The sequence below is a fragment of the Dendrobium catenatum genome, unplaced genomic scaffold (assembly GCF_001605985.2).
Source record: "Dendrobium catenatum unplaced genomic scaffold, ASM160598v2 fragScaff_scaffold_655, whole genome shotgun sequence".
In the NCBI taxonomy this organism is placed as follows: domain Eukaryota; kingdom Viridiplantae; phylum Streptophyta; class Magnoliopsida; order Asparagales; family Orchidaceae; genus Dendrobium; species Dendrobium catenatum.
This window is the reverse complement of record NW_021319117.1, coordinates 567,076-589,626: the sequence shown is the minus strand read 5'-3', so window position 1 is coordinate 589,626 and position 22,551 is coordinate 567,076. Positions and strand designations below refer to the sequence as shown.

At 38.6% G+C, this 22,551-nt stretch overlaps 1 protein-coding gene across 2 annotated transcripts in view; it reads right to left on the bottom strand.

The window, feature by feature from the left end:
• Positions 1–223: 223 nt before the first annotated feature.
• The window catches only part of LOC110104564 (protein MIS12 homolog), a 34,924-nt gene continuing 12,596 nt past the window's right edge, over positions 224–22,551 (bottom strand). For both annotated transcript variants that reach the window (XM_028695544.1, XM_020833727.2), the window contains exons 6-7: positions 761–889; positions 224–676 (exon numbers count right to left, since the gene is read on the bottom strand). In XM_028695544.1, coding sequence (XP_028551377.1) covers positions 618–676; positions 761–889 — 188 coding nt within the window. In that variant the 3' untranslated portion in view covers positions 224–617. The remainder of the gene's footprint in view (positions 677–760; positions 890–22,551) is intronic.

Genomic DNA, 22,551 nt, shown 5'->3' with positions numbered 1-22,551 from the left:
AATCACATAATTATTATGCATTAACATATTTAAATTTTATATTTTCATATTTATTTATAAAACAATCAAATTATTAAACCACATCAAAAATATCATTAATAATCACTTTTCTAAAATAAAATAAATATATATATTTTTATATGATTAAGACACTAAAATATTATATAAAATAAATAATTAATTATAAATATTATATATATAAATATATAAAAGTTACATGGTATGTATGTAAATCTCCTAAAAATATATATATTCAACAACATTTCAAGTAGTTTTATCTACAGCTTCTAGTGCCACTCTATAAGGCTTTGTTTGGAACGACTTTCTTACTGTTTTCTAAAGCTATTTTTCAATACAGAAATTTTTGTACTAAAAAACATCATTATAAACAGTAAAAAAAAAAACCGTCCCAAACAAAGCCTAAGACCATAGCACAGTCATAACAACAAGGCATAGTAAAAGACTAGATATAAAGGGGGCATCTCAGGCATCACAGATCAATGGCTCATTCAAAATAGAAAGAGAGAGAGAGAGAGAGAGAGAGAGAGAGAGAGAGAGAGAGAGAGAGAGACCAATTTCAAAATGGCGAAAGACAAATCTACAGCAAACCTCCAAGATCACGTTCTTCTCAGAATTTTTACAACATCCTGGATCTCTTCGAGCTTCGTTGAAAGGTCTGCAGAGATAAAACAGAGTAAATCATGGCGTCACATTATAAAGGCTCATGCTAAAACTAGACCAGTTCAAGGCAGAGTCATACATTCGTCCTGTTTCCAGATTCCCTCTTTGAGCGTATTTATGTTTATTAGCCCTCCACCTGCACCATCCTTCATCTTCACCATTGCTTCCAGAAGTTTCTCCTGCAGTTCGGAAGCTGCTTCCTTTATATCTGTGGCATACAACAGCATGATGAAGATAATGAAATCAATGTGATTAAGACTTCGCTTGGGGCGGATTTCTAACTGCTTCGTAAAGCAGCTTTTTAGAACAAAAAATTAATTTTTGTACTGAAAAGATGCTTTAAGCAGCAGTAAAAAAGCTGTCCCAAATGAAGCCTAAATTATTTTCACATACAATAAAACATAAAAATTACTTTCTGTGACGATAGCAATCATGAGCTAAAACCCCACAACTTTATTCAGTAAAACTGAAACAGATATCTGCACCAATTTTCGTCTATTTTTTTTAGGACATTTACCATTAGTTCAACAAGCATAAATCGCCTGTTTAACGGACTACTAGTTAATGACTCAGCTTTGGAGAGGTGGCGAGATGGATTATCAGTCGTCAACTTGACTGGATTTTGTTGTGCCCTTAAATTTTTTTTTTTATTTAATTCCAAAAATTAATAGAATGTAGTTGTTTAGGAGTATTAATAAATATATGATAAATTTATTTTAATGTTGTTAATTTTTTAATATTAATATTTAGTCGAATACTAAGCATAACAAAGTGGCTTTGAACTTTCAATATCCTTATTAAGTTATCTTTTAATGTAATAAAATTATATTTAAAATCAATGTATTATATTAAAACTTAATTAAATTTTATGTTATAATTATTCATAATTGAAATTAATGACTTTAAAATAATTTTTTATTAAGCATATTTTAATGATTGGGCATTTCATTAAATTATGCATATTTTAGATAAGCATGATTATTTTTTTATAATTATATGAGTTAGATAAATGTTAGTCACATTTAATAAAAAAAAGTAACATTTAATCACATATTTAAGGTAAAAAACATAACGAAGATTCTATATTCGGATCTAGCGAGAGAAATTGATGGTCCAATTCAACCATCATGGAATGATTTTAGACATGCATTCAAAGTAATGACCCAAATCCAACAATATGGAATAATTGTTGAGAATCAAACTCATTTAATATTTTTGTATATAGTTGAACTCTTATGTAATTCGGTTTAGACAAGATTTCAAAAATGATGACCCAATTCTACCATAATTCTGCTCTTTTTATACAAATTATTCAAAATTATTATTCCAATAATGAGAAAATTGATATCTGAAAATTTATTAAGTATGTTAAATATTTGAAAAATCATAATATATAATAAGATAATCCTAAGTTTAGATTGCTGAATTAGCTACAAATTATTTTATAGATAAATTTTTGTTATTTTATAGATAGCCAAAAGAGTAAATATTGTAAAGTGAATTAGGAAGCCTAAATTTTGATATAACTATCGCTAAAAACATAATTACTTAATTAACCATTGGGTAATCGAATGACATTGATTCCTTCTATTTTTATAATGAGTCATTAATGAAAAACCATGCTGAATTGAAATTGTTTTGGATTATTATAGCAGTGTCAAATAGTATTATGAATGCATTAATTTGATATCAATGCTAACAAGAACTTATAAGCATAGGCGGTCCATATGATTGTAATGTCCAATTAACTTTTGCAATGTCACATGGGTGAGAATAGACAATATATGAGTTACTTTGTAAAATCAAATTAAAACTTTCTATTTACTGTATTGGTCCTAAAAGTTCTGCAATATAAGAGAGTTGTCTTCCATTAAAGGTGAATATCATGTGAATTTCATATTATTAGGTTTGTTATTTAGAAAATTTTAAGTTACCTTGAACGCACTTTACATTACACAGACTAATGCAAGTGTCAAGCAGCAACATGACTTGTATTACTATACCACTATAGCCAGCACAACATTTTACACTTGACAGTGATGACATACCCTGTTGGAGGAGGCATTAGTTTTGGTTATGTTTTCATGACTTGTTATGTAAGTTTTTGATATTTTTATTGTATTGCTTCAAAATGTTCTATGTCATGGATGTTCTCACTAGATATTTGCAAGAGGATGTACCATGATGTATGCTTTTTGCTGATGATATTCTTTTTGTTGATAAGACTAGAGGGGGAGCTGAAGGTAAACTCGAATTATGGAGGTCAACCTAAAAGTTTTTTGTTTGAATAGTCTAAAACCGAATACATGGAGTGTAATTTTAGTAGTAATAGATCTAGTGGGGCGTTTGTGACTTTGAGCATTCAAGTTATTAATAAGTATACTCGTTTTTAATATTGTGGGTTATTGTTCAGAGTGATGGTGAAACAAATGGTGATATTATTAGCAGAATTCAAGTTGGATGGTTGAAGTGGAGAAATGCGGGTTTACTGTGTGATAGAAAAGTACCACTCAATCTTAGGGGAAAATTTTATAAGATGGTGGTGAGACCTGCAATGTTTTATGGTGCAGAATGTTGGCCATAAAAGAGAAGCATAATATTATGTTAAGTGTTGCTAAGATGAGGATACTTAGGTGGATGAGCGGAATTACTCTTAGAGACAAGATAAGAAACGAGCATATCCAGGAAAAGGTTGGCGTAGTTCCAGTGACAGATAAGATTAGAGAGGGTTACCTTAAATGGTCTGGTCGTGTAAAATGTCAGCCTTTCGATGACCCTGTTAGAAGAGTAGATATATTAGATTTGGCCTATGTTAAGAAATGTAGAGGTAGACCTAAAAAGACTAGGTTAGAAAATTTTAGAAATGACTTTTCTTTATTAGATTCAACTGAGAATTTGATTCTTAACAAGACATAATGGAGAAAAATAATTCATGTAGCCGACCCCACGTAGTAGGATAAAGGCTTGATGTTGTTGTTGTTAATGTTTATTATTCTATTGTTATGATGTTCTACCTATCAGATGAAAGCTCGTTTAACTAAACTAAGTTCATTATTAATTTCCTAAGATAAATTTGAAATATTAATTTCATATGTATTACCTACTGCTTATTTTTCTAATGCTACTCTTCTTGCTATCAGAATATGCTATTTGACTTAAATCACATTAAATAATATATGTATAAGTTTATATAAACTCTTTAAGAACATTAGGTAGAACACGCTGATCAATTATGACATACAAAGCAAAACAAATCAACATTTACTTTCACCTACTAATCTAGACGGCAACTCACAATGCATATTAAAGAAGATGCCTACAATAGTACTCATTTAACAATTTGTGTATATACGCTTGGAGTTGAGTTTGCGTAGAACAACAAGCAAAGTAGAACTCAAACTCTTAATGCAAATATGTCAATCCACGAGATTTAAAAACTACCTCCTCTTACCTCCGGCCAATAACTTCATTCGTTTCTTACAGATCCAAATAAATGCTTTCTCAACTAAATCCAAAGGACGATAAAGAATCAGATGTTCATCACGAACAGATGAACGTTCAACAACAGACAACGGCCCACCTTCCTTTACATGTTGTACCTCATGATAACATATTTACAAAAAATTGATAGGATGGCACTTGCATACAGGAGGCGGGTCAAACCGCCTCCTTCCTACACCGCCTAAGGGAGGGGCCCACGCCCAATTTGTTTGGATTTAATTAATTAAAAAGATTTGATATCTTTTGAATTAATTAAATAATATCTTATATGTGGAAAGAGAATTTAATTAATTAAAAAGATTTGATATCTTTTGAATTAATTAAATAATATCTTATATTAGAAAAGTGAATTTAATTAATTTAAAAAGATTTAATATCTTTTGAATTAATTAAATACTATCTTATATTAGGAAGTTTTTAAGGAGGTGGAGAGGGCTATTTAAAGGGCATGAAGGGGTTAGAGCTAAGCATGCTTAGATTGGAGTTTCTCTTGGAGTCTTGTGAGGTTTGAGGGCTCTAGACCTTGGTCTAGAGATTGGGAGAGAACGATCCTCTTCTCGAATAGAGGATCACTTGTATCTTTCTTTTTGTGTGTGTTTTGTTTTACTTCATTAGTGCAATCTACTGTTTTGGGATTGTTTTCGCCCAGATTTTGATTATTTTCTCGCTGATTTCATCCAATTAGTGATAGGTTTGCTTGTGAACTCAAGTATTCCCTTAGGGTTACTTGCGAACTCAAGTATTTCCTATCAAATTAGTATCAGAGCGAGTCTTGGGGCCGGTGGAGGCTGTTTTCGGCAAATTCCAGCAGCAGTTTTTTACCCGGAAAAGGAGAAAGTTGCTGTTTTTTTTACTCCAATATCCAGATTTTGTGAATCTACAAACTCCGGATCGTAATGGCGGCCAAGAAAGTTGATGCTTTGGAGGAGAGACTCGAAGGAGAGATGAATCACATCAAAGAAACCGTGGAGGAAAGAATTTCTTCCATGGAGGGGCAAGTGGCCGATCTCAAGGATATGATGAAAAGAAAGTTGGAACTTCAAGCACAAACGGCAGCATCCGAAGCGAAGGGCCTCGAAGCGAAGAACACCAATTCCGAAATCCGAAAGGAGGAAGAAGAGGTGGAAATCCTGGAAGGGGGAAGAAGAAGACCCTATGTGGAGCCTTTCCATAGAGAGGGAAAGGGAGATCGACATGGGGAAAGGTATGGATATGGGGGAGTGGAGCAAGGAAGGGCTGATTGGGAACGCCATGAGGGGTTTTAGGGCCGTCGGGTTGCTGATTTTGAACGGAGAAGAGGGGATTTTGAAGGGGGTTTGGGCTATGGCAGGGCAAGAGAAGATCGGGAAACTTGGGGTGCACCTAGCACTTAGGAAAAAGGAAACTATGGAAGAATCCGAGGCAATGGAGGGGATCAAAACGTGAGGAAGTTAAAGATGCCCATATTCGAAGGAGAAGATGCGTATGGGTGGATTTACAAGGTGGAGCAATACTTCGCCGTCAATGGGTTGACGGAAGAGGAGAAGCTAACTGCAGTCGGATTATGTTTGGAAGAAAAAGCCCTGTCGTGGTTTCAGTGGAGAGACCAGAGGAGACTGATCAGGAACTGGAGGGAATTTAAAGACTGCATAATAGAACGTTTCCAAACCGATCGGGAAGGAGACTTCTATGAGCAGTTCTTTGCTCTGACACAAGAGGGATCAGTTGCAGTTACCGGGAGCAGTTTGAGCACCTGGCTAGCAGGGTGGAGCGACTCTCAGAGACAGTATTGGAGGGAAAATTCATGAAAGGGCCGAAGGCGGAGATCCGAGCAGCAGTAAAGGTCTTGATGCCCCGTGACTTAGGAGAAGCCATGAGGTTAGCCCAACTGGTGGAAAATCAAAAAATTTTGGAAAAGGGAGCCAGGAGTAGCAGCACCGGGGGCACATACTGAATGACGACCACTCATCTCGCACCTAGAGGTACTGCAACAGGAGGTAGTAAAGAAGCCACCAAGGAGAAAACGGGGGGAGGAAATTTCAAACGGCTGACAGAGAAAGAAATGCAGGAGAAGAGGGCTAAGGGGTTGTGTTTCCGATGCGATGAAAAATACACACCAAGACATCGGTGGAAGGACCGAACACTTCAGGTTCTCACCGTCTGCGATGACAAGAAAACTGAGGGAGGTGAGGAGGTGACAGAAGAAGAAGAGCTACACTTGGATCTGGCTGAGGTTTCCCTAAACTCAGTGGTGGGGTTCACTACGAATCACACCATGAAAGTGAAGGGAGAGATAAGGGATCGGGAGGTTGGGGTGCTAATTGATAGTGGGGCTATCCACAATTTCATTTCCACCCAGGTCGTAGATCAACTGGGAATAAGATTGGTGGACACAAGGTGCTACGGAGTGATGATGGGTACGGGGAAGATAGAGAAAAGTTAGGGGATTTGCAGGGAAGTATGACTGACGATCCAAGGGATACAGGTGAGGGAGGACTTCCTTCCACTAAAGCTGGGGAGCACAGACGTCATACTAGGGCTGAAATGGCTACAAACTTTGGGTGACACCAAGGTGAATTGGGGAGACTTACGATGGAGTTGATGGTGGACGGAAAGACGGTAGTGATTAAGGGAGATGCGGGGCTTTCAAAATCCCTAGTTTCTCTTAAAATGATGGTGAAAGATATCCAGTTGGCGGGCGAAGGTATTTAGTGGAGTTGCACAGTTTGGAGGAAGCAAGATTGAAAGAGGGAGGAGACAGAGCACTCAATAAGGAAACTATACCAGACAAGTTTCTTATATCAGTCATTGACGAGCTGCTAGATGAATTGAGTGAAACCGTGATCTTCAGTAAGATAGACTTGAAATCAGGTTACCATCAGATCCGAATGAGGAAGGAGGATGTACATAAAACGGCCTTTAGAACACATGAAGGACATTATGAGTTCCTGGTGATGCCATTTGGCCTTACCAATGCTCCAGCTACTTTCTAAGCCCTCATGAATAAGGTTTTCAAACCTTATCTCAGACGATTTGTACTGGTATTCTTTGACGACATCCTGGTCGACAGCAGAACAGAAAAGGAGCATTGGGAGCATTTGAAGAGGGTGTTAGAAGTACTGCAGGAGCACTAGCTGATGACTAATTTGAAGAAATGCTGTTTTGCACAAGCCAGTGTAGAGTACTTGGGTCATGTGGTGTCAAAAGAGGGAGTGGCAGCAGATCAGTCCAAAATTGAAGCAATGATAAGGTGGCCCATGCCAAAAAATCGGAAGGAATTAAGGGGATTCCTAGGACTGACGGGTTACTACAGGAGGTTCGTGAAGGGGTATAGCTCCATCACATGGCCACTCACTGAACAGTTGAAGAAGGACGAGTTCCTATGGGGGGAGGCGGCCACGTCATCATTTGAGAGCTTGAAGAAGGCGATGACTATGGTACCGGTCCTAGCATTGCCAGATTTTACTCAAACCTTCATTGTGGAGACAGATGCTTCAGGATATGGACTAGGTGCAGTACTGATGCAGAATCATAAACCCATTGTCTATTTCAGCCAGGTATTGATGGCTAGAGCCCGACTGAAATCAGTTTACGAGAGGGAATTAATGGCCATCGTCTTGGCCATCCAAAAGTGGCCCTATCTGCTTGGGAGACATTTCATTATCGGGATAGATTAGCGAAGCCTGAAATATCTGCTGGAACAGCGGATGGTGACGGAAGAGCATCAAAGGTGGTTGTCCAAATTGCTAGAGTACGATTTCGAGATTCAATATAGACCAGGGGCGGAGAACAAGGCGGCGGACTCATTGTCCAGATGTATGGGGGAGCTGCAGACGGTGGCATTATCCATTCCTTTAATGCTTGACTGGGAGGATATCAGAGAAGAAAGTGCTAGAAACGAAGAATTGGGAAGGATCAAGTCAGATTTGTTGAAAGAGAAGAGTAGCCATCCAGGGTCTTCATTAGAGGGAAACAGACTACTGTACTAGGGAAGATTTGTGATGCCCCGTACCTCGATCCACATCCCAAATTTACTACAAGAATTTCATGGAAGCACAGTTGGGGGCCGTTCAGGGGTGCAGAGAACCTACAAGAGACTAGCTTTACTGGAAGGGAATGCATAGAGATGTAGAGGAGATGGTGGCAAGGTGTGAAATCTGTCAGAGGAACAAGTATTTAGCTATGTCACCAGGGGGACTACTACAGCCGTTGGCACTACCGGGACGAGTCTGGGAGGAGATATCCATGGATTTCATAAATGGACTACCCCGTTCAGAAGGCTTCATAGTGATCTTGGAGGTGGTGGATATATTAAGCAAGTATGCTCATTTCATCCCCCTCCGACATCCTTACACCGCGGTAACAGTGGCTTTAGCATTCATTAGAGAGGTGGTCAGATTGCATGGAATTCCAAAGGCGATCATGTCAGACAGAGATAAGGTGTTCCTCAGTCATTTTTGGAGTGAATTGTTCAGGTTACAAGGGACAGTTTTAAAGAGGAGCACCGCTTACCACCCACAGACAGATGGCCAAACGGAGGTGATCAATAGGAGCTTGGAGATCTATTTGAGATGTTTTGTGTCAGAGACACCCAAACTTTGGGCCAAGTGGCTGTCTTGGGCAGAGTACTGGTACAACACCTCTTTTCACTCGGCTTCACAAATGACTCCATTCAAGGTGTTGTACGGAAGGGAACCCCCTCACTTGGTGCACTTCGGGAGTAACAGTACTCCAGTTTCTTCAATAGAGGAGTACTTGGCAGAAAGGGATCGAGTGTTAGAGGAATTAAAGGGACATCTACTGAGAGCTCAACAGATTATGAAGAAACAGGCTGATGAGCATAGGAAGGACATCCAGTTCGAAGCAGGAGAGAAAGTGTTCTTAAAGCTCCGACCATACCAGCAGAAGATAGTGGCTAATAGGAGAAATGAAAAGCTCGCTCCAAGATACTTTGGACCTTATGAAATATTGGAAAAAATTGAAGCAGTGGCATATCGACTGAGACTACCACCCACGGCGACTATTCATCCGGTTTTTCATGTATCACAGCTGAGAAGAGCCATTGAGGATTATACAGCCAGCTCGGAATTACCAGCCACACTTACGAAAGATTTATAGGTGATTATGGAACCCTTAGAGTTGATGGGGGTTCGTTAGAAAGAAGAGGGAGCGAAAGAAGTGCTAATCAAGTGGAAGAATATGCCGGACTACGACGCCGCATGAGAGCCATACGAGAGGGTGAAACAGCAGTTTCCTAGTTTTCACCTTGAAGACAAGGTGATTCTTTGGGAATGCGGTATTGATAGGACGGCACTTGTATACAAGAGGCGGGTCAAACCGCCTCCTTCCTACACCGCCTAAGGGAGGGGCCCACGCCAAATTTGTTTGGATTTAATTAATTAAAAAAAAATTGATATCTTTTGAATTAATTAAATACTATCTTATATTATGAAGTTTTTAAGGAGGTGGAGAGGGCTATTTAAAGGGCATAAAGGGGCTAGAGTTAGGCATGCTTAGATTGGAGTTTCTCTTGGAGTCTTGTGAGGTTGAGGGCTCTAAACCTTTCAATCCTTAACAAAAGTTTAATCTGAAGATGAACCATCTTAAATGCGCCTTTGGTGTTTCTTCTGGCAAATTCCTGGGGTATGTTGTTCGTCATCGAGGAATCGAAGTCGACTCCAACAAGATCAAGGCAATTATGGAGATGCCACCACCAAGAAACCTGCGACAACTCCGCTCCTTGCAAGGACAATTGGCTTTCATTCGACGATTTATATCAAATCTGTCGGGTAGGTGCCAGCCATTTTCCAAAATGATAAAAAAAGACGTCCGCTTCAAATGGGATGTAGAGTGTCACGAAGCGTTTGACAGCATCAAAAGATACTTATTGAATCCGCCCATTCTCGCGGCACCAATTCTGGGGAAGCCTCTTGTATTATACACGGCAGCACTAGAAGAGTCCCTCAAAGCATTGTTGGCCCAACATAACGAAGAAGACAAGGAAAATACACTCTACTATATCAGTCGGAGATTAATTGGAGCAGAAGTGCGATATTCCCCAATTGAAAAGCATTGTCTGGCATTGCTTTTTGCAGTCCACAAACTCTGCAACTATATGTTATCTCACAAAATCACACAGATATCAAAGATCGATCCGCTGAAATTTTTTATGACAAGACCAGCATTGATAGGTCGCCTAGCCAGGTAGACAGTATTATTATTACAGTTTGATATTACGTACATGCCACAAAAGATCATAAAGGGACAAGCCTCGACAAATTTTCTCGCTGCGCATCCTATCCCGGCTAACTCCCCGCTTAATAATGATCTGCCCGATGACCAAATCATGCAGATCGAGGAAAAGGAGAAATTACCATTCTGGGAGATATACTTCGATGGAGCATCGTCGATTAAACCTGCTCGACCTCCAAATCTTGGTAGAGCCTAGGCTGGCATCGGCCTCGTTTTTATAGCACATGAAAGAGACATAATGAGATTTTTGTTCAGTCTAACAGAACCTCGAACCAATAATGAAGCCTTAATAGTAGAACTAGAGATCGCAATCAATGTTAGAATTCAAAATCTCCGGATCTTTGACGATTCTCTACTTGTAATAAATCAAGTCTTAGGGGTTTACAAGATTTATAAGCTTAAGTTGGCTCATTACCACCGGCGGACCCTTGAGTTCCTGAAACAGTTGTCAAATGTTGAATTAGCTCGAGTTCCTTGAGGGCAGAATGCCAAAGCAGATTGCTTAGCCAAATTGGCCAAGAAAATGACAAATACCAATGAGGAGAAACCTATATTAATCGAAGAATACAATCGCCGAATCTTGGAGCCTGCTCTGTTACAATTCTCGAAGGCATAAGAGGTACCGAATTTGGGTAAGCAAGATACGATCCTGGTTGAGCCTCAACCTCTCCATCAGATTGTTATGGAAAATTATCCGAAAGGATATTATGTGGCCAAGAGACGTAAAGCTAGTCAAGCTTCAGAATCATGGTGGTATTATTTAGATATTGAAGTTGAAAATGATTGGAGGCAGCCGTTCATTGACTACTTCATAGAAAACAAACTCACAGGGAAAAAATCTATGGCCGCACATATCCGAAAAAGGGCTTCGCGATATGCATTTGTCAATGACACATTGTACCGACGGGCTTTTGACCTGATGTTGCTAAGGTGCCTAGGGACTAAGGAAGCTGATAAAGTAGTAGCAGAACTCCACGAAGGACTTTGTGGTGCATATCAGTCATGTCCCAAAATGACCTCTAAAATCAAGAGGATGAGTTACTATTGGTTAACAATGGTGACGGATTGCATTGACCATGCTAAAAGGTGCCACGAGTGTCAGATTCATTGTGATGTTATACATCAGCCTCCAAATCAACTGCACCCAACAGTAGCATCCTGACCGTTTGAATACTGGGGTAAAGATATAATCAGGCCGATAGATCCACCGTTATCAGCCGGACACCGCTTTATACTGGCAACAATTGATTATTTTCTAAATTGGCAGAAGCAGCCCCATTCAAATAAGTCACGTCTGAGCATGTGATTAACTTTTTCACACATAATGTCGTCTATATATTCGATGTACCGCGCCGTGTGATCTCAGACAATGGCACAGCATTTAAGAGCACTAAAATATACAAGTTTTTCGAGCGGCACAAGATCGATTGGCGATACTCATCAATATATATAGTCCAAGAGCAAATGGTCTGGCGTAGGCCTTCAACAAGACGCTGGTGAAACTGTTAAAGAAGTTCCTTACCAAAAATAAAAGAGAGTAGCACACAAAAATGACGGAGGCATTATGGGCGTATCGTACTACTTACAAGACGTCAACCAAGGCCACTCCATATGCACTGGTGTTCGGGGTTGAAGATGTGTTGCCACTAGAAATTGAGCTACCGTCACTTCGCGTAGCCATTCAACATGATCTGACTCAAGAGCAGAATGCTCGATTGAGAATGGAAGAGCTTGACGCGCTCGACGAAGTCAGATTACAAGCTTAACAAAATTTAGAAATCTATCGAGCAAGGATGGCAAAATCCTTTGATCATATGGTGCGCCATCGGGCATTTCAAGAAGGGGAATTAATCCCGGTGTAAAGAAGGCCAATCATCCCTCACCAAAAAATTGGTGGTAAATTTGTATCCAATCGAGAGGGCCCCTTCGTTATCGAAAAAGTGTATCAAGGGGGAGCCTATCAATTGGTCGATCTAGACAGCCAGAGGCTCATGCCGCTGATCAACAATAGATACCTGAAGAAACATCATGCATATGGATAATTATGTACTTGATGTATTCTATGCTTAAAATGCATCTATTGACATGTGTATATTTCGAATTCCTCTTGTGATACAAAAATGCATTTAAAAAAAATGTATACTTTAAATATTTATTCGATCGACATCGTGGTACATGTTGAGATCCCCGAATAAATATTTAAAACTTTGAAGCGTCAAATTTATTTTATTTTGAAATCTCCTTGCTAGACGGGAGGCATTTTAAATATTTATTCGAGTCGACATTGCGTTGCATGCCGAGACCGTCGAATAAATATTTAAAATCTCATAATTCTAAACTTGTCTTAGAATAGGAAAAAAAAGACAAGGATGTTTGAATATTTATTTAAGTGGACATTGTGCTTCGAGCCGAGATCCCTAAGTAATTGTTCAAAATTCAAAATTTTAAATTTACCCTTTATCAAAATCACTCTGCCAAACAATGAGCATTTTAAATATTTATTCAAGTCGACATTGCGCTGCTAGGATGACGAGATTGCGATCAGGATGTTGAATTCTGCTAGGTCGAGGCCCCTCGCAATCGAACCGAATGAGATCGGTCAAAAGGGATGACCGACACTGGAAATTAAAGCGTGAGGCTGATTAAACGACATCGGGTTGACGAACAGACTGCGTCGTTGGATTCAAAACACCGAAAATATCCTAAATAAACTACCAATTTGTTTAATTGAAGTTGCGCATGCAAATCGAGGCGGCCCCATATTAAAATTACACTCGGCACTGCTCAAACGATGTCTGATCGTAAAATGGACTGCGTCGTTGAGACCGGAATGTCAGCAATACCCTAAATGCACTATCAAAATGTTCTATTAAGGTTGTGTACGCAAATCGAGGGGGCCCCATGTAAAAATTACCCTCGACATCGCCCAAACAATGTTCGATCTCAAAATGGACTGCGTCGTTGCGGCTGGAACGTCAGTAATACCCTAAATGCACTATCAATTTGTTCTATTAAAGTTGCGTACGCAAATCGAGACAGCCCCATGTAAAAATTACCCTCATCATCACCTAAACGATGTTCGATCTCAAAACGGACTACGTCGTTGTGACCGGAACGTCGGCAATACCCTAAATGCACTATCAATTTATCTAATTTATTCGTTCGGTGAAATCGACACGTAAAACGAGGAAGCTGGCGCGCAAAACGAGACAATCATCACGCAAATCAAGATAATTTGTAAATCGAAGCGACCTTTGACCTGATTAAGACATTTTGGCTATTTTGAATTAATTCAACAATGACCAAGCACTGATATAGCTTTTGATTTTTAAAATATTTAGTAAAGTCAGGTGCCATATTGAGGAAAGAGGATTAAATCCATTAATGAGCATTAAAAATTATATCTTGTTTGTCTCTCTGTCGCGGCTTGGCTTGGGTGTACGAGCTTGCCGTCAAAAAGAAATCGAGTGGACACCAGCCTCCTCTCGGTCATTTCTCTTCGTTAAAATGAAATAGAACAATGCCTCCTAGCCTTGAGGACTTCCATCTCCGACCTGCTTTGCTAAATCCCGTTTTTCAACTCCTCTCCACAACAGCTCCCTCAAACAGAGCCTCCACCCATCAACAAAATGCACTTCACGTCCAAGCCCTCTTCCTCTCCGGCTCCAGCAGCAAACAAAGAAAGCTACCTCTTCTTCTCCCGCCAACTTCAACCCTTCGATTTTCCTCTTTCCCAATACCAAACGGAAGCAGCAACCTCTCATTTGGGGCCCTACCTTGTCCTCCTCCTACCTATTTCGAGTCAAGAAACTACATACAAAGGGTAGCTAATTTTCACAAGAAATTTGAAGCCAAGCTCACATCTTTGATTGGTCCACCTCATCCCTGCTTTAAACAAAACCAAAAAAGGAAAAGATTCCATCAGTAACTCCCTCTGTTCCTTACCCACGTGAACTCTGACATTACAGAAGGTTTCTTTTGCCCTGTTTCTACATAAGCAAATTATATTTTTTTCTTGCTTTCACAAGAACTACATGTGCTGGATTCCACTACAGACAATGAAATCAGCCCTTGAAAACCACGTTACCACTACAGACAATGAAATCAGCCCTTGGAAACCACGTGCAACACATCATTATGCTTCCAGACGTTTTCACAGATCAAGAGTTTTTTAACAGCCTATTTCAAACTACTTATTACAGTCCTCTTATTTGAAACCCTTTCCCACTCCATTTCAAAAGCCCACTACTTCAGTTTAAGGACCCACTATCATACTCACCTCAAAGCTCCACAAATCATATTACACCACCTACCTAACAAAGACCCATTGCAGCCGATTGTTCAACCCCAAAATAAACCCAAATAACAACCCACTCTCAAAGCCCAAATCCTCCCACAAAACAGTCCGATTCAACCCACTAATCAGTTCAAAACTCAACTCAAAACAGCCCATATATCCATCAAAACCAACCTCAGCCCCCACAACTCATCTCAAGCCCAAGAAACTCCACTTGCATTTTCATACAGCAAATATCCAATCCCTTTCAAAAAAAAAAGAACTCCCTTTTGCATATACTTTACTTGTTTTTAGATATACTGATTATGATTGATAATTGATGTATCTAATCTTATTAATATTTTATTAATCGCTTGTTATTTTTGTTGGCGACGATTATGCATATGTAAATGTGTAAAAATGTGTATGTATGTTCCAAAAAAATGATAAAAAATGGAAGAAAATATTTTTGTGCATTTACATCACCATCTCCACCGTCGACATGCAAAGGTATAACCCATTGATCCCTAAAACTTCGAGAGTCTGATTTCAACGCATGCGGCGTGACAAAACGACCACCTATACACGCTTTTCTTAGCATGGTGGGAGGAAGTCCATCGCAACATTTGCGATGAAGCGGATAATCACTCAAAATTCCTTCTTCGAAGTTCATGGCGCACCGGAAAACTGCCTATACACGCATTTTTTAGCGTGGTGGGATTGGAACCCGGTGTGATGCGTACGACGAAGCGGGGATACCCATAAGTACCCGCTTGCGGGAAAACACTGCTTTTCTTTTGTAACAAGTACCAACCCATATACGCTTTTCTTAGCGTGGTGGGGGAAAAAATGCGGACGCGGTGTCCTCGTCCGAGGACACCTACCATACACACTTTTCTTAACGTGGTGGGAAATGCCCAGTTTCTCGTAGTTTCCCCTAAACAGGGGAGACGCCAAAAGGCTGCCGAAATTTTGACTGAAGATTCAAGGACTTGAATAGAATTTGGACAAATTAAACTTGAACTCAGATTGAAACTTATACTTGGACTTGAACTCGAACTGGAACTTGTACTTGGACTTGAACTTGGATAAATTACAATATGACATAAAATTTAAATGATTAATATGAACTTGAATTTAACTCAAAATGATTTAAACTTAAAAAAAATGAATTTGGACTTGAAACAAATGATAATAAAAAATGAACTTGCAAACAATCATTAACATGAAGCAAATATAGAATACAATTACATCTTCATAATTGATTCGGTGGACCATTAAAGAATCATCATTTCATTAGGAATGCAAATCTTAACAAGCAAAGGGAAAGAAGATTACAAGAGTTAAAGATTTGATTATAAAGCCATGGTGTGAGCTTTTGGATCAAGGTAATTAACTTATAACATGGGATTTTATTCATCATTGAGTAAAGTTCATGGAATTGCATGATATGTGATAAACTATTTACAAATCATCATGCATGTTGCAAACAACATGTGGAGGCAATGAGTATAACTTGTTTACAAGTAAAGAGTTATACATAAATGATTTGAAAACTTTGACATGAAAATAACAATTAAGTTGCAAGAATTGTTGCAATTGAAATGAAGATATTGATGAATAAGCTACTACATTCATCATATAAATTACTACGAACTTTTAAGAACAAGGAAATGATGAATGTAGCTTGTTTATAAGGAACATAAGATTTTGGAGGCATGGCTTGATTATAAAGCCATCATGTGCTGACTTTAGAGGATCATTTGAATGATAATAGAATCCTTTCAATAGAATATTATAGAATATTGGGCATGCATAAAATTTGTGAATTAATGGATTTGTATGGTATCATTTACTCATGACCAATGATATCATAATGTATAGGTGTATATCTCCAATGAGACGCACTATTTATTTGCATATGACAAATCACAAAAGGGGCAAGGGTAATCACACGACCCTTTTGTACAATTGCCCCTTTAGTGTACCTATGTGTATAAAAATTATGGTGCATGTGCGATGACACTTTTTTGTAATATTTGTAAATGTCTTTTGTTCGCTTGCATAGATATTGCGGATCCGGTGGCATGTCGTTGTACATTGTAGACGCCTTCTGTCTTCTTGTATAAGTGTCGCAGAACCGGTGGCGTGGCGCAGCATCTTTTGAATTTGAGTTGTTTGCTGCTTTGAACAGGTAGACTGTCATGTACTACTTGTATGATTTATGCAGGTAGATTGTAGTGCACTAACTAATATCCTACCTTACACTTGTAGATGCTTGTAGATAATATATGGCACTCTACTATAGTGCAGTTATTTGCAGTTGTGCGACGTCGACTATGTGTAAGTTGCCATCATTTTTATACTTGCTTGATAACTATCATCTGCAAATAAATAGTGCGTCTCATTAGAGATATTCACCTATACATTGTGATATCATTAATCATGGTAAATGATACCATACAAATCCATTAATTCACAAATTTTATACATGCCCAATATTCTATTGGAAGGATTGTATTATCATTCAAATAGTGCTCTAAAGTCATCATATGATGGCTTTATAATCAAGTCATGCCTACAAAATCTTGTGTTCCTTATAAACAAGCTACATTCATCATTTCATTGTTCTCAAAAGTTCGTTATAATTTATATGATAAATGTAGTAGCTTATTCATTAATATCTTCATTTCAATTGCAACAATTCTTGCAACTTAATTGTTATTTTCATGTCAAAGTTTGCAAATCATTTATGTATAGCTCTTTGCTTGTAGACAAGTTATACTCCTTGTCTCCACATGTTGTTTGCAACATACATGATGATTTGTAGATAGTTTGTCACATATCATGCAATTCCATGAACTTTGCTCAATGATGAATCAAATCTCATATTATGAGTCAATTAGCTTGACCCAAGAGCTCACACCATAGCTTTATAATAAAATCATTAACTCTTGCAAACTTCTTTCCCTTTATTTGTTAAGATTTAGAAATGATGATTCCTTAATGGTCCACTGAATCAATTATGAAGATGTAATTGTATTCTATATTTGCTTCATGTTAATGATTGTTTGCAAGTTCATTTTTTATTATCAATTGCTTAAAGTCCAAATTCATTTTTTTTTTACTTTAAATCATTTTGAGTTAAATTCAAGTTCATATTAATCATTTAAATTTTATGTCATTTTGTAATTTGTCCAAGTTCAAGTCAAAGTACAACTTCCAGTCCGAGTTCAAGTCCGAGTACAAGTTTCAAACCGAGTTCAAGTTTAGTTTGTCCAAATTCTATTCAAGTCCTTAAATCTTCAGTCAAAATTTTGGCAGCCTCCCGACGTCTCCCCCGTTTAGGAGAAACTACGAGAAACTTGGCCTTCCCCACCATACTAAGAAAAGCGTGTATGATAAGTGTCCTCGGACGAGGACACTGCTGCCACATTTTTTTTCGTCCCCCCACCACGCTAAGAAAAGCGTGTATGGGTCGACACCTATTGCAAAAGAAAACCAGTGTTTCCTCGCAAGCGGGTACTTATGGGTATCCCCGCTTCGTCGTACGCATCGCACCGGGTTCTCATCCCACCACGCTAAGAAAAGCGTGTATAAAAGGTTTTTCGGTGCGCCACGAACTCCGAAGAAGAGATTTTGGGTGATTACCCGCTTTGTCGCAAGCGTCGCGACGCACTTCGTCCCACCACACTAAGAAAAGCGTGCATAAGTGGTCGTTTTGTCACGCCGCATGCGTCGAAATCAGACTCTCGAAGTTTTAGGGATCAAGGGGTTATACCTTTGCATGTCGGCAGTGGGGATGGTGGTGTAAATGCACAAAAATATTTTCTTCCCTTTTTTATCATTTTTTTTGGAACATACATACACATATATTTACACACTTACACATGCATAATCGTCGCCAACAAAAATAACAAACGATTAATAAAATATTAATAAGACTAGATACATCAATTATCAATCATAATCAGCATATATAAAAAAAGTAAAGTATATGCAAAAGAGAGCTCTTTTTTTTTTTGAAAGGGATTGGATATTTGCTGTTTGGAAATATTAGTGGAGTTTTTTTGGCTTGAGATGAGTTGTGGGGGCTGATTTGAAGGTAGTTTGGTACAGGTTTTGGGTTGATTTTGATGGATATGTGGGCTATTTTGAGTTGAGTTTTGAACTGATTAGTGGGTTGAAGCAGTCTGTTTTGTGGGAGGATTTAGGCTTTGTGAGTGGGCTGTTATTTGGGTTTATTATGGGGATGAACAGTGGGCTGCAATGGGTCTTTGTTAGGTAGGTGGGGTAATCTGATTTGTAGAGCTTTGAGGTGAGTATGACAGTGGGCCCTTAAACTGAAGTAATGGGCTTTTGAAATGGTAGAGTGGGAAAGGGTTTCGAATAAGAGGACTGTAAGGAGTAGTTTGAAATAGGCTGTTAAAAAAGTCTTGATCTGTGAAAATGCCTGGAAGCATAATGATGTGTTGCACGTGGTTTCCAAGGGCTGATTTTATTGTCTGTAGTGGGCACGTGGATTTCAAGGGCTGGTTTCATTATCTGTAATGGAATACAGCACATGTAGTTCTTGTGAAAGCAAGAAAAAAATGTAATTTGCTTATGTAGAAACAGGGCAAAAGAAACCTTCTGTAATGTCAGAGTTCACGTGGGTAAGGAACAGAGGGAGTTACTGATGGAATCTTTTCTTTTTTTGGTTTTGTTTAAAGCAGGGATGAGGTGGACCAATCAAAGATGTGAGCTTGGCTTCAAATTTCTTGTGAAAATTAGCTACCATTTGTATGTAGTTTTTTGACTCGGAATAGGTAGGAGGAAGACAAGGTAGGGCCCCAAATGAGAGGTTGTTGCTTCCGTCTGGTATAGGAAAGGAGGAAAATCAAAGGGTTGAAGTTAGTGGGAGAAGAAGAGGTAGCTTTCTTTGTTTGTTGCTGGAGCCGAAGAGGAAGAGGGCTTGGACGTGAAGTGCTTGTTGTTGACGGGTGGAGGCTCAGTTTGAGGGAGCTGATGTGGAGTTCAGGAGTTGAAAAATAGGATTTAGCAAAGCAGGTCGGAGGTGGAAGTCCTCAAGGCCAGGAGGCATCGTTCTATTTCATTTTAACGAAGAGAATTGACCGAGAGGAGGTTGGTGTCCACTCAATTTCATTTTGAAAGCAAGCTCGTACACCCAAGCAAAGCCGCGACAGAGAGACAAATGAGGTACAATTTTTAATGCTCATTAATGAATTTAACCCTCTTTCCTCAAATGGCACCTTGCTTTACTAAATATTTTAAGAATCAAAAGCTATATCAGTGCTTGGTCATTGTTGAATTAATTCAAAACAGCCAAAATGTCTTAATCAGGTCAAAGGTCGCCTTGATTTACGAATTTTCTCGATTTGCATGATGATTGTCTCGTTTTGCGCGTCGGCTATCTCGTTTTACATGTCATTTTGCCGAACGTGAAAATTAGACAAATTGATAGCGCGTTTAGGATATTGCCGACGTTCCGATCGCAACGACACTGTCCGTTTTGAGATCGAACGTCATTTGAGCGACGGCGAGGGTAATTTTTACATAGGGCCACCTCGATTTGCATGCGCAACCTTAATAAAACAAATTGATAGTGCATTTACGATATTGCTGACGTTTCGGTCGCAACGACGCAGTCCATTTTGAAATTGGACAGTGTTTGGGAGACGTCGAGTGTAATTTTTACATTGTGTCGCCTCGATTTGCATACACAACCTTAATAGAACAAATTGATAGTGCATTAAGGGTATTGCCGACGTTCCGGTCACAACGACGCAGTCCATTTTACGATCAGACATCGTTTGAGCAGCGCCAAGGGTAATTTTTATATGGGGTTGCCTCAATTTGTGTGCACAACCTCAATTAAACAAATTTGTAGTGCATTTAGGATATTTTCGGTGTTTTGAACATAACAACGCAGTCCGTTCGTCAATCCAACGTCGTTTGGTCAGCCTCGCACTTTAATTTCTGGTGCCGGTCATCCCTTTTGACCGATCTCATTCAGTTCGACTATGAGGAGCCTCGACCTAGCAGAATTCGACATCCTGATCGCAATGACGCCGTCCATTTGGAAACCAAAGGTCGTTTGAACCTTCAAGTGACATGTGGCGCCAAGGCTCATATCGTTTTATTCACCAATTTGGGTCCTTTTTCATGTGGTTTTAGGTGTATGGGTCAACATATGTGCTCCAATTTCTGTCATAACAAGATGATGATGAAACTGTTAGACCGGTCCACTGGACCGGTCCAGCCGGTCCGCACAGGACCGGCAAGTCGCAAAGAGCGACCGATCTCCGCCTCCTGCGGAGATCGAGCGGCCCGACCAGCCGAAGAGATCATTTTAGGAAGCGTTTTTTAGCGTTTTGAGAGGAAAATTTGAATGTAGGGACTGTTTAGGGATTTCCTTTTGATTTGTATGCATTAAATAGTAGATTTTCCTAGGGTTTGAGCATCTTGAATTTGGCTGAAATTTGAGATCTCGTAGATTTAGGGTTTCTTTGGGCTCTAGCGGCGTCTAGAGATTTGGGAGAGATCGATCCTCTTCTCGAATTGAGGATCAATTGTATCTTTGCTGTTTTATTCATCTACTAGTGAAATACAAGAGTTTTTCTTCGTTTTCTATCAGATTTCCTTGTCAATTTGCTGTTTTTCTGCTGTAAACAGCAGATTTCTGCTGTATTTCTGCTGTGGACAGCAGTTTCCATCGGATCAACTTCAGTTTTGGTGAAAAACACTTGGGAACTCAAGTGTTTCCTATCAGAAACTTGGTCAAGCAATTTTATGACGATTGTTTAAAGTAGAGGTGCTAGAGCTCCATGCATAATCCACCACATTTTTTAATAAATTCTCCACCTATCATGCAATGACTCTTGGTCACCAAAGTCCTCTAAAAAATCAAAAAAATTAGCAAGCTCAATATTGACACTTATTCTCTCATCCTCATTTGAAAAATAACAAATCAAACATATCTTCCTCATATTTAAAATTTCTAAATCTTTCTGTGGAGAAACTTTTTAAGGATCCTCTTGAAGCTATTCTTTAGTTGAATATCTTCAAAAAATGTTAAAATGAAATAATTAAAAAAATGTTAAAATTACTAAACAACAAATTATGAATTAATAATGAAAAATATTGAAATTTATCGAATTTAACGAGTGAGCTAAGCAATGTGAAGGTGTATTAGTTTTGCTCCACCTATCTTCTAGAATAGTATAATTGTATAAATAACATCCCAGAAGCTTGAGTCTTCATGAAGTGTATTCCACTCATATCTATAAATAATTTCTTTTATTTTGACTAGCATTGAATCCCACATCTCATAAATGAGATTTAAACAAGACTTGTCCGTATCAGCTACTCTCAACATCTCATAAATTGGATATATGAAATTTAGGAGGTATTCAATTTCATCCCACTATAAATCATCTAAAAATTTCTCCTTTACATATCTAGCCTTTTCAACATTATCTTCCCTATAACAGGATCATTTGTCACTGATAACCATAGCTTGAAGAATATTTTTTATTTTTTTGAATCTTCTCAACATCACTATAATTGAGGCAAAACGAGTTTAAGCAACTACAAGCATCTTCAAATTAGAAAAATTATTGAACATAGAGAGTCTCATGGAATGATTCATAATAAAATTCTTAATTACAACTGCATCTCCAACAATCATTGTGATCCAATGACATTCATTGTAGGTGATTTCATTTGTCTCGGTATTCTTAATAGCACAAATGTTCTTCAAGGCAAGATTAAGCGTATGTACAATACATTGTGTCCAGAAATTATGAGGATAGACTTGCTCTACAAATAAACATCAGCTCTACAAACAAAAGTATTATCAG